Source organism: Lissotriton vulgaris, chromosome 2_1, assembly GCF_964263255.1.
Source record: "Lissotriton vulgaris chromosome 2_1, aLisVul1.2, whole genome shotgun sequence".
NCBI lineage: Eukaryota > Metazoa > Chordata > Amphibia > Caudata > Salamandridae > Lissotriton > Lissotriton vulgaris.
Genome location: NC_141687.1, coordinates 1,001,007,335 through 1,001,020,743, shown reverse-complemented (window position 1 = coordinate 1,001,020,743; position 13,409 = coordinate 1,001,007,335). Strand labels below are relative to the sequence as shown.

The following is a 13,409-nucleotide window of genomic DNA, read 5'->3' as shown; positions in this document are numbered from 1 at the left end:
TTAGGTAAGGCTGTATGGTCAAGGTGGTTTGCCTAAACTTTTAGATGACTCTGTGGTCAGTCTTAATTCTTCCAAGTGTGACAAACATAGTTTTTAAAGATTTTTCCTAGAGATCTCTAACATCATTAGGGGGTTGTGGTAATATCTTTCCAAACCCAGATCTAACAACACGTGTTTGACAAATAACAGCCATCCTATCTTATCTGAGTTTTCAAGAGAAAGACAGTCGTACAGAAGCCCTTGGCTAAAAACTGATTTGGGGAGGACCAGATTCGGTGTCACAAAAGGATCGGTTGAAGTTTCACTAAATCGGTAACATATGGCAGACCCAATTCCAGATGGCAGTTAAAGGTAGAGGTACCACATGGAACCGGGAGAAGAAACCTCAAGAAGCTATTGTCTACTTTTATGGAGGGTGTCCACTTTTCCATAACCCCACACCCCAGCTCCGTAAATCACCGCGCTAACACATTTAGCTCGATAGATTTGATTCATCTCTGCCGGTAGCCTTTTACATAGCCTGTGTGCAAAATTGACTAAGGCAGTAGTGGCCCTCATAAACAACAATTTCCTGGCCTCTATTGCCTGCCTCCATGAACATGTGTCATCAATTAAAATTCCAAGATAAAGATACGTGGCAGTGTTCTCCAACTTAGTTTTTTCAATAAAAATATTCCCCATTTTCTTGTGACTAGGCATAGAGGATATAACAAAAATATATTTTTTTAATATTAATCCTGAAATCTAAATTGGCCATATAGCCATGGTACCTGTTAAGAGCACGTTGGAGTTCCAGTGGGGTTTGTGCTAAGATCACGGCATTGTCCGTGTAGAGTAGGGCGGGAATTGGACGTTTTTTCGAGCAGGGTAAGTCCTGGCACCCTTCCAACATGGCCTGTTCAAGGCCATTTGTGTAGAGTGTAAAAAGGAAGGCCGCCAGGACACAGCCCTGCCTTACCCCTCTCTCGACTTTAAGGGGGGCCGTGAGTTCCCCTCCTAGTCCAAACCTAACCCTTGTCGTCACATTTGAGTACAGTTCTCACAAGACGTCTACCAAGGGGGGCTCAATTCCCATCTCAGTTAAAATAATTCCAAAGTTTAGAATGACTCACGCAGTCAAAAGCTGTTGATGGGTCTACGTAAGTCATGTATAAGTCCCCCATCTTCACATTTGTATATTTGCCCATCAAGAGAGTCAAATTAAGGGCTTGTTCCGTGGTGCCCAGGCCCTCCCTGAACCCGAATTGAAGGTGGGACAGTATGTAATTGTCCTCTGACCATTGCTGTAAACGATCAAGAATAACACGTCCTGCTACCTTACCCAAAGAGTCTAACAAGGATATGGGACAGTAGTATGATGGGCTCTGACGCTCTCCTTTTTAAAATATCGGGACCAGGATTGAGTCTGACCACGATGCGACAAGCCCCATTGCACAAGAGGCTACCAAGACCCTTGTCAAAATTGGAGTCCATAGATCCATGTTAAATTTAAACAAATCCACTGGGACCCCATCAGGGCCTGGCACCTTACCCCCTTTGCTAGCCATTAGAGCACGCTCGACTTCCAGCAAAGTGACATCAAGGGCTATGGGGAAAACTGTGTGTTTAAAAAGGGAACTTGCCCTCTCTCGTTCTCTTGATGGACTTACTTCCTTGGCACTTAGTCCAAATATCTTTGAGAAGTGTTCTACCCATAGCGTTTCGTCTATGGCTATTTCTATTTTTTGGAGAATCCCTGACTTCTGATAAAAAAGGAGATTTAATAGTTTTCCAAAAGGCCGCACTATCCTTCTCTGTGCAACTCCTATGTAATTGTTCCCATACTTCATTTTTTGCTTCAACTTTTCTAGTTTTTAAAGCCTTATTATACACCTTTCGAAGGAGGGCTTTTTCTCTTTTATCCCTTACTGCTTTATGTAGGGCGAGTTTTAAATCAGAATATGCTTTGGTACAGGCTTTATTAAGCCATCCTTTATATTCTTCCTTCTTTTTTTTGTGAAATGGTCGGGCGTCTTTTACTACTCTTGTTATAGCCCCGAAATTATCTAAAATTTCGTGATGAGACGAAGTATTATCTAGGCATATCTCTATAGATTTGTGGGAAGTCGTTCGGAGTCGAAATAACTTGACGCTATTTGGAAAGTGGTCGCTGGTAGCATTGTCTTGAGTTTTAAAATTTAGAATGCGGGACGCAGCATTTCTAGATTCAAATATAAAATCTATAATTGTGCTAGCTCCTCTGCAATTTAAGGTCTGTGTCACTAGTTCTTTGGCCAAGCCAAGTCCCAGGATAAATAATATGTCGTTCAAACAGTTCCCACTTGTAGAGTGCGGGAAGTGTGTTAAATTGTTCCTATCCTCATCAGTCAGTCAAACCACATGTTAAATCATCATTATGGCCACATAGGGTTAAATTAAAATCCCTGCCCCATATTATGGAAACATTTTTGGTATTCTTGTATTTAAAATCCATTAAGATGGAGCAGATCTCTTTTAAAACTAGGATCAGCTGAGCCTTGTGCATGTTATTGTAGAAATTAACCAACACATAAATGTCATATTTGCTCAAGCCAAGGGTAATTATTTGGAAATGTGATAATAACAACTGGGGTGACCTCTGCTTCACTTTTTAAAAATAGGTAACATATTTGATTTGCAACAGGAATCAGGAATTCCAGTTTGCATGACTGTATTCAGTACAACAGTTATTACTGATGCCCAAAGATCAATATTAATATAATATATGTCAGTAGGATCTCCATTAATCCTGGGTTACTTTTCATGAGGACTGTGCTTTATTTCCTCAGCAATTCACTGAATAAAAAAATGAGGATTGTTATTCACTGCTGCTACCACTAAAATACTAAGGGCCCGATTTCAAGGCTGGCGGTCTGAGGGCGACAAGACTCATGGTGGTGTGGCGATGGCAGTCCAGCCACAGCTGCACCAGCGGTCCAATCACCCCATTACACGTTGGCCCATCAGATCAGCCTGGGACCACCGCAAGGGAACCGCCGTTCTCCGGAGGTGGCGTGGTGGTCAGAGGCCGCAATATGCTCGGCCGGACTGCCGGGTCCCACAAGCATATTACGAGTTTCCTCTCCTCCAGGATTTACATGGCAGTTTCTCCTCCATGTAAACCTTGGAAGAGATGCCCCTGGTGCCTCCTCCCGTTGTGCATGCATACAGGGGGGCATAACATGTGCCCCCTGTGTGTATGCACAAATGTTCCTGCACAGTATGGACTTTTGAGTCCATGCCATGCAGGAACTTTGTGAGGCGTTCCCATTACGGTGGCTGGTTCAAAGGCACCGTGGCCTATAAAAGAAGGTCCGCCCTTAAAACTTCACACTCCCTGCTTACCAGACTACAAATTACTTGAAATCTGGTTGGCGGGTGGCAGTGAGACTCAGCGGAGCGGAGCATGACGATGGAGTACTGTCCACCCCCACACCGCTGAAACTCGTATCAGGCCTTAAAAGTGTTGCTAAGATTACTATGTAATATGAAAAAGTGTTAAACACAATCATTAAGAGTGGTGCAAATACTGAAGGCTGGGTCTGCATTGACAATACCAAAGGTTTAAAGAAGCAGAATTCCTGGCTTTACGACAATCTATCAGTCCTTCCTGCGCTTCAAATCTAGTGGCCTACTTTCTGTTCCTGGTAAATTTCTTGCAATCTATTTGCTACTGTGTAACAACAGTAGCATTTTGGGGGTTGCGTTTAGAGCAGTATGGAAGGCTCTAGTTGCCATGCCAAACACTGGGGCTATAGATAGGCATTTTGCAAAATAATAATAACTGAAGATATAGAGCCCATAATGGTACAAAAGGCCATGATTCTTGTCGAGCCATGGTATATTCATCAAAAGGCTGTTTAATCACGTGTGAGGTGACTATGAGCAGATCTATTTTTCAAACTTTAACCTTCTGACGAACTGATACAAGTATTCATCAATAAGGATTTGTCAATATTGAAAGGTCACTGTAAATTAGTGTAAAATAACAATCAATTTCTAATGTAAAATGTTGCAACCTTTGGAAAACAAAATGTTCTGGCAAGGTAACTGGCACTTACTCACTGAATATTTGCACTTATTGTACATGCTAGGTTTCATTTGAATATAGGGCGAAGCACACACCATGCTGACATAGCTCATCGGCACTGAACCCTTTATGCATTACTCTTGATGAATCTCAGAGAAGAACATCAACCAGTAAATGTTTGCAGAAAGCTATCAAACTAGTTTGAGATGTGCCCAATCCAGGTCAAAGTTTTAGAATAAGCACTTGCTTTGTAAATGACTGCCACTGAAATTCATTGAATGGAAAATATGTGAACATCTTAAAAATGTTCCATGGATACAGCAATTCTTAACCTTTGTGGGGCAACACTGTTCTAGCTGATGGGAGCAGCCTCGACAAAACAACCAATGTGCATGTGACAGATCACAAAGTCTCTGCAGAAACAAGAGGTGGCTCTAGAGTGCTTTATTGTGCAAGTCCCATAGTCTTCAGACTTCCCTGTGAGTCCGAGCCTTCTGTATCTCTACTGTTTAATTGGAGAAGTTCAAGGGGGAGCAGTTTACATATCCTACAATGGCATTTCTGAGCATGTAAGTCCTGAACTGGAGTGAAAGGTGATTTCCCACATCGTACACATGAGGTTTGAAAATTCTTCTCTGATGACTACCTAAAGCATGAAATATGCATAAAATGGATTGCATTAAATGAAGTGGCATTAGACTGTAGAAAGTGTTGAAAATCATCAAACCACGTTGCCAACCACCCCTTTTGCTTTCGCACTTTTGTACTCAAATACTGAGCCAGGAGGACCGCTCAATGAGATAAAAGTTCGCCAATGACAAATTCAATTATCAAACAATTACTACTTCAAATCTCTGCAAGGCACACTCATCTTTCCATCCTCCAGAGGTTGTTAAATTGAGTAACTTCTTATGCGTATAAGTAACGTGTTAGTTTCACATCTGTCATTTACATTAATAAGATATGGCAAAGGAGCTGCAGGAAGCTTTCTAAAAAAATATTATTATCAGGCCAATTGAAACTGTGCAGCAACAAAGGGAAACAGTATGCAGCAGGGGTGACTACATTTTGTAACAAGAAAAGCCAAACTATGCAGCTTAATGCATCAAATTATGTTGCAATATAATGTCACTGTTTTGTCATCTTAGCACACAACAATACTGTCTGGGCAAAGGTTTCACCTCATTAGTACTAGTTAAGCATGTACATTCAACATACAGCAACTGGCAACCTATTACAAAGAGTCTTGTGTCATGTTATTTATTTGTAACTTTTGATCATTTTAGCAAGAAAAACTCTTATGTTGAAATCTGAATTATGTGGCAAATGAAGGAGCTACATAATCAAGTAAAAATGCTACAGAATTTCTCAATCCAGTGGCCCTACCACTACTATTAGTAAAACTACTACTACTACTACTAATAATAATTATTATTATTATTATTATTATTATTATTATTATTATTATGTGTATTGTTATCTCTATTCCTATTGGTATAATTACTATTAGTAATAGTAGTATATAGGTAATAGTATTAGTATTAGTAGTATATAGAGTTATATTATTGTTATATAATGATAACATTAATACTACTACTACTACTACTACTACTACTAACAAATTATTGTTAAATATGATTATTACTAATATTGTCACAAGAAGCAAAAAACAAAGAAGAATATTTATTTGGTCTTAAGAGCATACCCCTCATCCAGTCACTTTGGAATGACCATCAGTGTATGGCTGCCTCCGGGTCTTTTTATGAAGTGCCCCTGCTAGCTCTAGTCCAGCAACAAAGAGCCCCCTATACATGATTTGGTATACCCCTTGTGCCTGGGAGTCACACATGTGATGATGATTATAATATTAGCAACAGCTATCAGTATTAGTAGTAGCAAAAGTACTATACTTGAATATAATCACTTCAGGGGTAGAAGCTGTTTTTTCTCAGTCATAGACACCAAGACTTTGTTTTATAATTTGATTGATAGTGGATGAGTACTTGCTTGCTTTGCGATGGTTCATGTGGCTGCAACAGAAGCAACTATGATGACTACCTTGTGATCTAATCCATCACACGTTAACCATACACAAAGTCACTAAATATTGAATTCTGAGACTGTACGATACTGTATCGCCATGAACTCCTAGTATGACACAAAGGTCCTCCTAACAATCGTACTATTACAATATCTTTTAAAGGTTAAAAATAATAAACTGCATAATGGAAGCCTTGCTCGTCAAAAAGCGACTAGCAGGAAAGTAACCATGACTATTGGATGCCATCACAAATAGTTTATGAATAAAGCCATAAGGTTTTGGCACCACATTAAATTTAGAGTTGTAATAGTTTGATAGGTTCTTTATTTGCACACTTTCTGTACCACTCTCACTGCCAAAAGGAATGATAAGATGGATACTGCAGGGAAGGTGGATGAGATGGGAGTGTATAGTCACATTTGGTTACTACGAATCCATAAAGTCATGTAACTCTTAAATTACGATGACTCTGAATATTTTTATTTGGATTTGGAGTTTGGTGTGTGTAGTGCAGGTGGGCGAGCGTGGTAGAATAGGAAAGAGTTTGGTGCAGGTAGGTGAGCATGGTTGAATAGGAAAGAGTTTGGTGCAAGTGGGTGAGCATGGTAGAATAGGAAAGAGTTTGGTGCAGGTGGGTGAGCGTGGCAGAATAGGAAAGAGTTTGGTGCAGGTGGGCGAGCATGGTAGAATAGGAAAGAGTTTGGTGCAGGTGGGCGAGCATGGTAGAATAGGAAAGAGTTTGGTGCAGGTGGGTGAGCGTGTTAGAATAGGAAAGAGTTTGGTACAGGTGGGCAAATGTGGGAGAATAGGAAAGAGTTTGGTGCTGGTGGGCGAGTGTGCTAGAATTGGAAAGAGTTTGGTGCAGGTGGGAGTGTGCCGTAGAATATGAAAGAGTTTGGTGCAGGTGGGAAAGTGTGGTAGAATAGGAAAGAGTTTGGTGCAGGTGGGCGAGTGTGGTAGAATAGGAAAGAGTTTGGTGCAGGTGGGTAAGCATGGTAGAACAGGAAAGAGTTTAGTGCAGGTGAATGAGCGTGGTAGAATAGGAAAGAGTTTGGTGCAGGTGGGTGAGTGTGGGAGAATAGGAAAGAGTTTGGTGGAGGTCAGCAAGTGTGGGAGAATAGGAAAGAGTTTGGTGCAGGTGGGAGAGTGTGGTAGAATAGGGAAGAGTTTGGTGCAGGTGGGCGAGTGTGCTAGAATAGGAAAAAGTTTTGTGCAGGTGGGAGTGTGTTGTAGAATATGAAAGAGTTTGGTGCAGGTGGGCGAGAGTGGTAGAATAGGAAAGAGTTTGGTGCAGGTGGGAGTGTGTTGTAGAATATGAAAGAGTTTGGTGCAGGTGAATGAGCGTGGTAAAATAGGAAAGAGTTTGGTGCAGGTGAGTGAGCGTGGCAGAATAGTAAAGAGTTTGGTGGAGGTCGGCGAGTGTGGTAGAATAGGAAAGAGTTTGGTGCAGGTGGGCGAGTGTGGTAGAATAGGAAAGAGTTTGGTGCAGGTGGGAGTGTGTTGTAGAATATGAAAGAGTTTGATGCAGGTGGGCGAGTGTGTTAGAATAGGAAAGAGTTTGGTGCAGGAGGGCGAGTGTGGTAGAATAGGAAATAATTTGGTGCAGGTGGGTGAGTGTGGTAGAATAGTAAAGAGTTTGGCGCAGGTGGGTGAGCGTGGTAGAATAGGAAAGAGTTTGGTGCAGGTGGACGAGCGTGGTAAAAAGGAGAGTTTGGTGCAGGTAGGTGAGCTTGGTAGAATAGGAAAGAGTTTGGTGCAGGTGGGTGAGAGTGGTAGAATAGGAAAGAGTTTGGTGCAGGTGGGTGAGCGTGGTAGATAGGAAAGAGTGTGGTGCAGGAGGGCGAGTGTGGTAGAATAGGAAAGAATTTGGTGCAGGTGGGTGAGTGTGGTAGAATAGTAAAGAGTTTGGCGCAGGTGGGTGAGCATGGTAGAATAGGAAAGAGTTTGGTGCAGGTGGGTGAGCGTGGTAGAATAGGAAAGAGTTTGGTGCAGGTGGACAAGCGTGGTAAAAAAGGAAAGAGTTTGGTGCGGGTAGGTGAGCTTGGCAGAATAGGAAAGAGTTTGGTGCAGGTGGGTGAGCGTGGTAGAATATCAAAGAGTTTGGTGCAGGTGGGTGAGTGAGGTAGAATATGAAAGAGCTTGGTGCAGAAGGGTGAGAGTGGTAGAATATGAAAGCGTTTGGTGCAGGTGGGTGAGAGTGGTAGGATATGAAAGAGTTTGGTGCAGGTGGGTGAGGGAGGTAGAATATGAAAGAGCTTGGTGCAGAAGGGTGAGAGTGGTAAAATATGAAAGCGTTTGGTGCAGGTGGGTGAGAGTGGTAAAATATGAAAGAGTCTGGTGGGGTGGTTTGTGTGTCAGAGTATGCTTACGTGAGCAGTGTAGTGGAAGTGATCAGTTGTTTTGAGTTACGAGCTGTGGCTGAGTGAGTTGTGGTCAGTAGAAGATTTGAGGCTCGTGTAGGGTTGTGATGTGGTGTGTGTAGGTGGCCTGGAGGCAAGATATGCGAGGATAGTTACATTAAGGGCTATGCTGCATGGTCCTCTTCATTGGAAGACGTGGCATGTGCCCAGTAGTGTTGGATCTAGAGTTGGCATCCATTCCTCCCGTTTATGACTGCTTTAAAGAATGTACTTTTCTTGGTAAAATAAAGAGTCATTAGCCAAATGAGAATCAACATAGAGAAACACATATCAGGTGCATACACTTATACCCTTTTCCGCCCTGCAGACCTTGTAATTGTCAATTAATTGCTGCAAATATTTCAGCAAGGCAGTAACTACAGTGACCTTTGTTAACAGAGTTTGCACTAAGAGCTGGGAGGCGCCACGAATAATAACAGAAACAATTACAAAGGTACACAATTATGAGCCATGTGTAAAATGCACAGCGGTTTAATTAGAAAGTAGAAATGCGTCCTATTAAAGATAGAATTGCCTATAAAAAGTAGGGAAAGCAAAGGGGATGTCTATCAATTAGACATAGAAATGACTACACTGGCGTGTTTAGGCAAAGAAAAAGCACCTAGGCAGAATTTGTATATAATTAAAATGTTTTACTCTTTACCATCTGTAAAGCAGGCTTCTGGTTCTTCTTCTTGTTCTTGAGTTTCAATCACTTCCGGTACTCCTTCAGCTACTGGTCTTATATCAACAGTGCTCCCTTCTGATGCGCTGGACAAGGCTATATTCTGAAGAAAAACAAGGGAATTGTGTTTTACCAGCCGTACCTTACATTACAATGGAAACTAATAATCCCGGAGACATTAACATGCATACCATAATACTAAAATTGGGGCCATTTTTGCAAGTGTTACTTACTCCTAGCAATCATATTAGGGTCACCACCAACAGTGCAAGTGAACATGTTTCAAAGTTTAGCCCCATGTCGTTCTTGTAAATGTCTTGCACATTTCTCCCTTTTTACAGGTTCACAAAGAAGTCCTCCCTTGTCCACCGGAAATCCACACAGCCGCATGTGGGGGCTGGAAGGACTGGGCAAAAAGATTATTGACCAAGTCTCTGCACTTCAGTCAATTGCACCCCCAGGTTCATCTACAGGACGTGCACTTCAGCCATGCACGGGGGGATGTGAAGTAGGCTGGCACCCCCGCCTCCATGCAGCTGTACCCTGGCAAGGCACCCTCCTGGGTCCTGCTCAGATGATCACACCAGGGGAGCTGAGAGAGAAGGAAGAGGAGGGGGGCCACTGAGGCCAAAACAAAGCACGACTCTCCAAGTCATGGGGGGTTGTGTCGGCAGTAAAATGGGGGCAGCCCCCCTACCTCCACTGCTCTAATGCCAGGAGTGATGCCAGCATCACCAGCTCTAGTGTCCCCTAGGGCCAGGCCCCTCACTACCACTCCTGGGATCTGATGTTTAGGGCAAGACCTGCTCCACCTGGCTGCCAGTGTCAAGCACAACTCCAATGCTGCAGCTCATGCATCTCCCAGGATCGGGCCTCCAGGTGTCTCTGTGCCCTTGTTTACTTGCTCCGCTCTGCAGCCTATGTTAGCCAGCACTGTAGGATTTATTTCCCCTGGGACCCACCTTCAGGCGGCCCCTTCAGCGGCCGCAATACCATGCAGGGCATACTCCGCTCGCCTACTGCAGCCAAGCCTTCAGCCCCCACTGCACATGGCATCCCACCCAGACATTGGTCTTGTGTCTCCACCAGCAGCCGGGAAAGATGTGGGGCACAAACCAGGCACCTGTGTGTCTACCGATGTGGCTCTTGGCTGTGTTGTCTTCAATGCAGCAGGTAGTCATCCTGCTTAACACCAACAAAAGGCAGGTGTAAAATCCCTTGTGCTACCGCGGCTTATCACCAGTTTTTCTTTTGCTTCACAGATCTGGCAGTTCGTTGTGAGAGTTGTGATGTGGGTTTTTCCTGTGTTTGTGCACGGGAACGCCTACTCTGCCTCTCATTAGAGATATTTGGTGGTGTCCACCGTGGAGATAAATTTGGGGGCAGTTATCACGGCAATATTGATGTTGTCTGCAGTTTGCACCAGCTTGTGAATAGGGTGTTAATTCTATCACCACGTTTGATGGGTTAAAGTGGGGTTAATTCGAAGTGAAATCCTTGCGAATATGCCCCGAGGGTTTTGGCAGACAGGGTACACCCTCGCATTTGTGACTGAGTAAACATTTCTGCCAAACTTAACCTATGTGTTTTTTTTGGCAGATGTTTTAGAAGTGGAGGGGAAGTTTCAAGGCTTGGGGGGGGGTAAGGTTGTTAATATGGCAAGAGACCAGGTTTTAGGACACATGGCAGGGAGGTTGGGGTAGTTTTAGGTTTTAGGGATTGGGTCTTTTTAGGTCTCAGGGGGGGTCGGATTTTTTTTAGGGCAGGGGCCGGGGTTTAGGGCTAAGGACGGAGGGGATATAGTGTGAACTTAACCACACATCCCTTTACCACTCATGCCTATAACACAAAATTGCATGATAAAGGAATATGTGGTAAAGGAACGTGTTGCTCAGACACATTGATCGTTCGGCTGCATGGAAAAGGCAGGCGTGGTCTAGATATGCGTTCCTCTGTCATGCAACCGTCAGGGTCTTTATCCCCTGTTTAGAGTGGGATAGCACATGACCAGTTTTCACTGGCCATCACTGCCAGGTTTTACCTCGCAGTAACAGCGAGGGAAAACTGCAAAATCACTCCCATGCTGGAGAAATATCCCATGGTGAAGGGGGTAATTGTTGTTTTTTATTTCCATACAGAAAATCACGCTTTGCCACTTTGTTTTTTAAATTTAGAGTCAGTATGTAGACAGCACAGACTGCTCTAATTCCACCGCCTACATACACTTTAGACAGTCCAACTGAGTAAGGGTTGATGTAGCCTATAGCCCCTAGAGTAGACAAAAGCAAATGTCCAGTTTTCACTGGGTGGTCACTTACATGTAAAACCTAGTGGTAACTGGATCTGCCCACACACCAGAAACTATCTACCATGGTGAAGGGGATCTTTTTTTTTCAAAAACAAAATCCTGCTTTGCGCTTTTTTGGGGAAAATAAATAAAATCAGGTGGAATTTTGTTGTATGGCTCTCGCTCCATCCATCATACTTTCAAAGCATTTATAGGAGCTGAAATGACAGCAGTTCCTGTGTATGCAAGAGATGTTCATTGGGACGGTGAATATCTCTAAATTTGGTGAAGGAAGTACCCTCGTCATGGCGAAAGTAAAGTACTATAACTGTCCGCCAAACTCCAAATCAAGCATATACATTTCTAATTCTAATTCTATACAAGCTAAGAATCTATTGGTGCAAGCCAGACTTTAATTGTCCTGAATACCTGGTCAGAGAAACAGGCTCAAAATGACATTTGTCATATTATCAGCAATTTTTTCCCAAAACATATTAATTCAGTCCACCTTGCACTTGCACATATCCCTGAAAAGGCTTGATCTCCAACACTTGTTTCTGGGTGGTCTCCTGAACTTTGGAATTCCAGACAAGTATGGGTTTTACCATCAAATAAATGGGTGGAGTGCATTTGGGAAATCTGGAAGGCATGCGCAAGCAAAATTCTGTTTTGCCCCAGGTAACTGTACTAGGCTGCATTAAAACATACTATATATTTTTATCATCTACACATATTAGGTTTTTTCACTTGGTGCCAGACCTCCCTCACCCTTATTGGTGTCTAGAGATCATTGTGAAAATTACCTTTTTCAGATGCACAGCATTTCCCCCAAAATATGGCAAAGCCCTGCAGTCTCCCTCATGCAGGTAAATATCTATGTGAAGACTTAAGTCCTGACTTTGCACCTCTGGGGTTCCTGAACATAAGGGTACCAGAAAATCATGGGTTTTTCTATGGTTCAGGATGTCCAAAGTGGACAAACTGGGTACTGGGTACAGTGAATTTTGAGAATTTGGAACGCAATTGGAAGTGAAATAGCGTGATAGGGCACCTGTCTATAGGTCACAGACATTACCCCGATCTCTATCTAATCATGCCACAACCATATATTTTGAAACTTGCCTACATACGTTTGTGCCCCAGAAAGGAGCCAGACGCTTCCTGGATTTTTTTCTTTGCCTGAGAAAAAACCAAAAGGCAATTGGCAACTTGAAGGGGTCAGAAATATGTCTTTGGGCCCTAGAAAAGAGCCAGACACTGTGTAGATTATTTACTAGGCTACACAATTATCTAAAAGTGCCTGGCTCATTACACAGACAAAGATATACCGTGTCTCCTCCTTGCGCCAATAGTAAAAATAGGAGAGAAACAGATCTGGTGGGTCTGGATAAGTAGAAGCTTGGGTGGTAAAAGCATCCGTCAGCCCTTCCTGTAGCCCCAAATGCCACCTCAATCCTTGGATGGACCTGCTAGGGGATAGGTAATCGATTTTGTATGTTATGTCACTAGCAACATCACATGCATATTATTGAGAAGTCCTGGAATTTCACATCTGGGCAGCTCAGTCTAGATAACTTCTGGGCACTGGCAAACTCAAATCAATTCACTTTTTTATTCGGGCCATGCCATAAAAAACCAATACATACATAGATTACAATTATATAAAAGAACACTTCATCACTAGAATTCATACAGTTAGTAAGATAACATTAAGTAAGTAAGTAAAGTAAGTAATAGGTTTATAAAGCGCATGATCACCAATGTATCTTGGCGCTACCGGAAACCCTCTAAAGTGCGCACAGCCCAGCGGAATTTAGGTGAGAGGAGGTAAAGAGCCTTGTTTTCAAAGATTTCCTAAAAAGGGAGTGGCTATCTTGGGATCTTAAAGATAGGGAAGGGGAATTCTAAAGTTTGCCGGCTACGTACGAAAACCTTCTACCTCCCCAAGT

General features: G+C 42.9%; 1 protein-coding gene across 1 annotated transcript in view; it reads right to left on the bottom strand.

Moving 5' to 3' along the window:
- LOC147731529 (sodium channel protein type 2 subunit alpha-like) overlaps positions 1-13,409 on the bottom strand; it is an 860,436-nt gene that overhangs the window by 275,863 nt on the left and 571,164 nt on the right. The window contains exon 18 of the mRNA XM_086956593.1: positions 9,153-9,276. Within this exon, the coding sequence (XP_086812719.1) occupies positions 9,153-9,276 (124 nt within the window). The remainder of the gene's footprint in view (positions 1-9,152; positions 9,277-13,409) is intronic.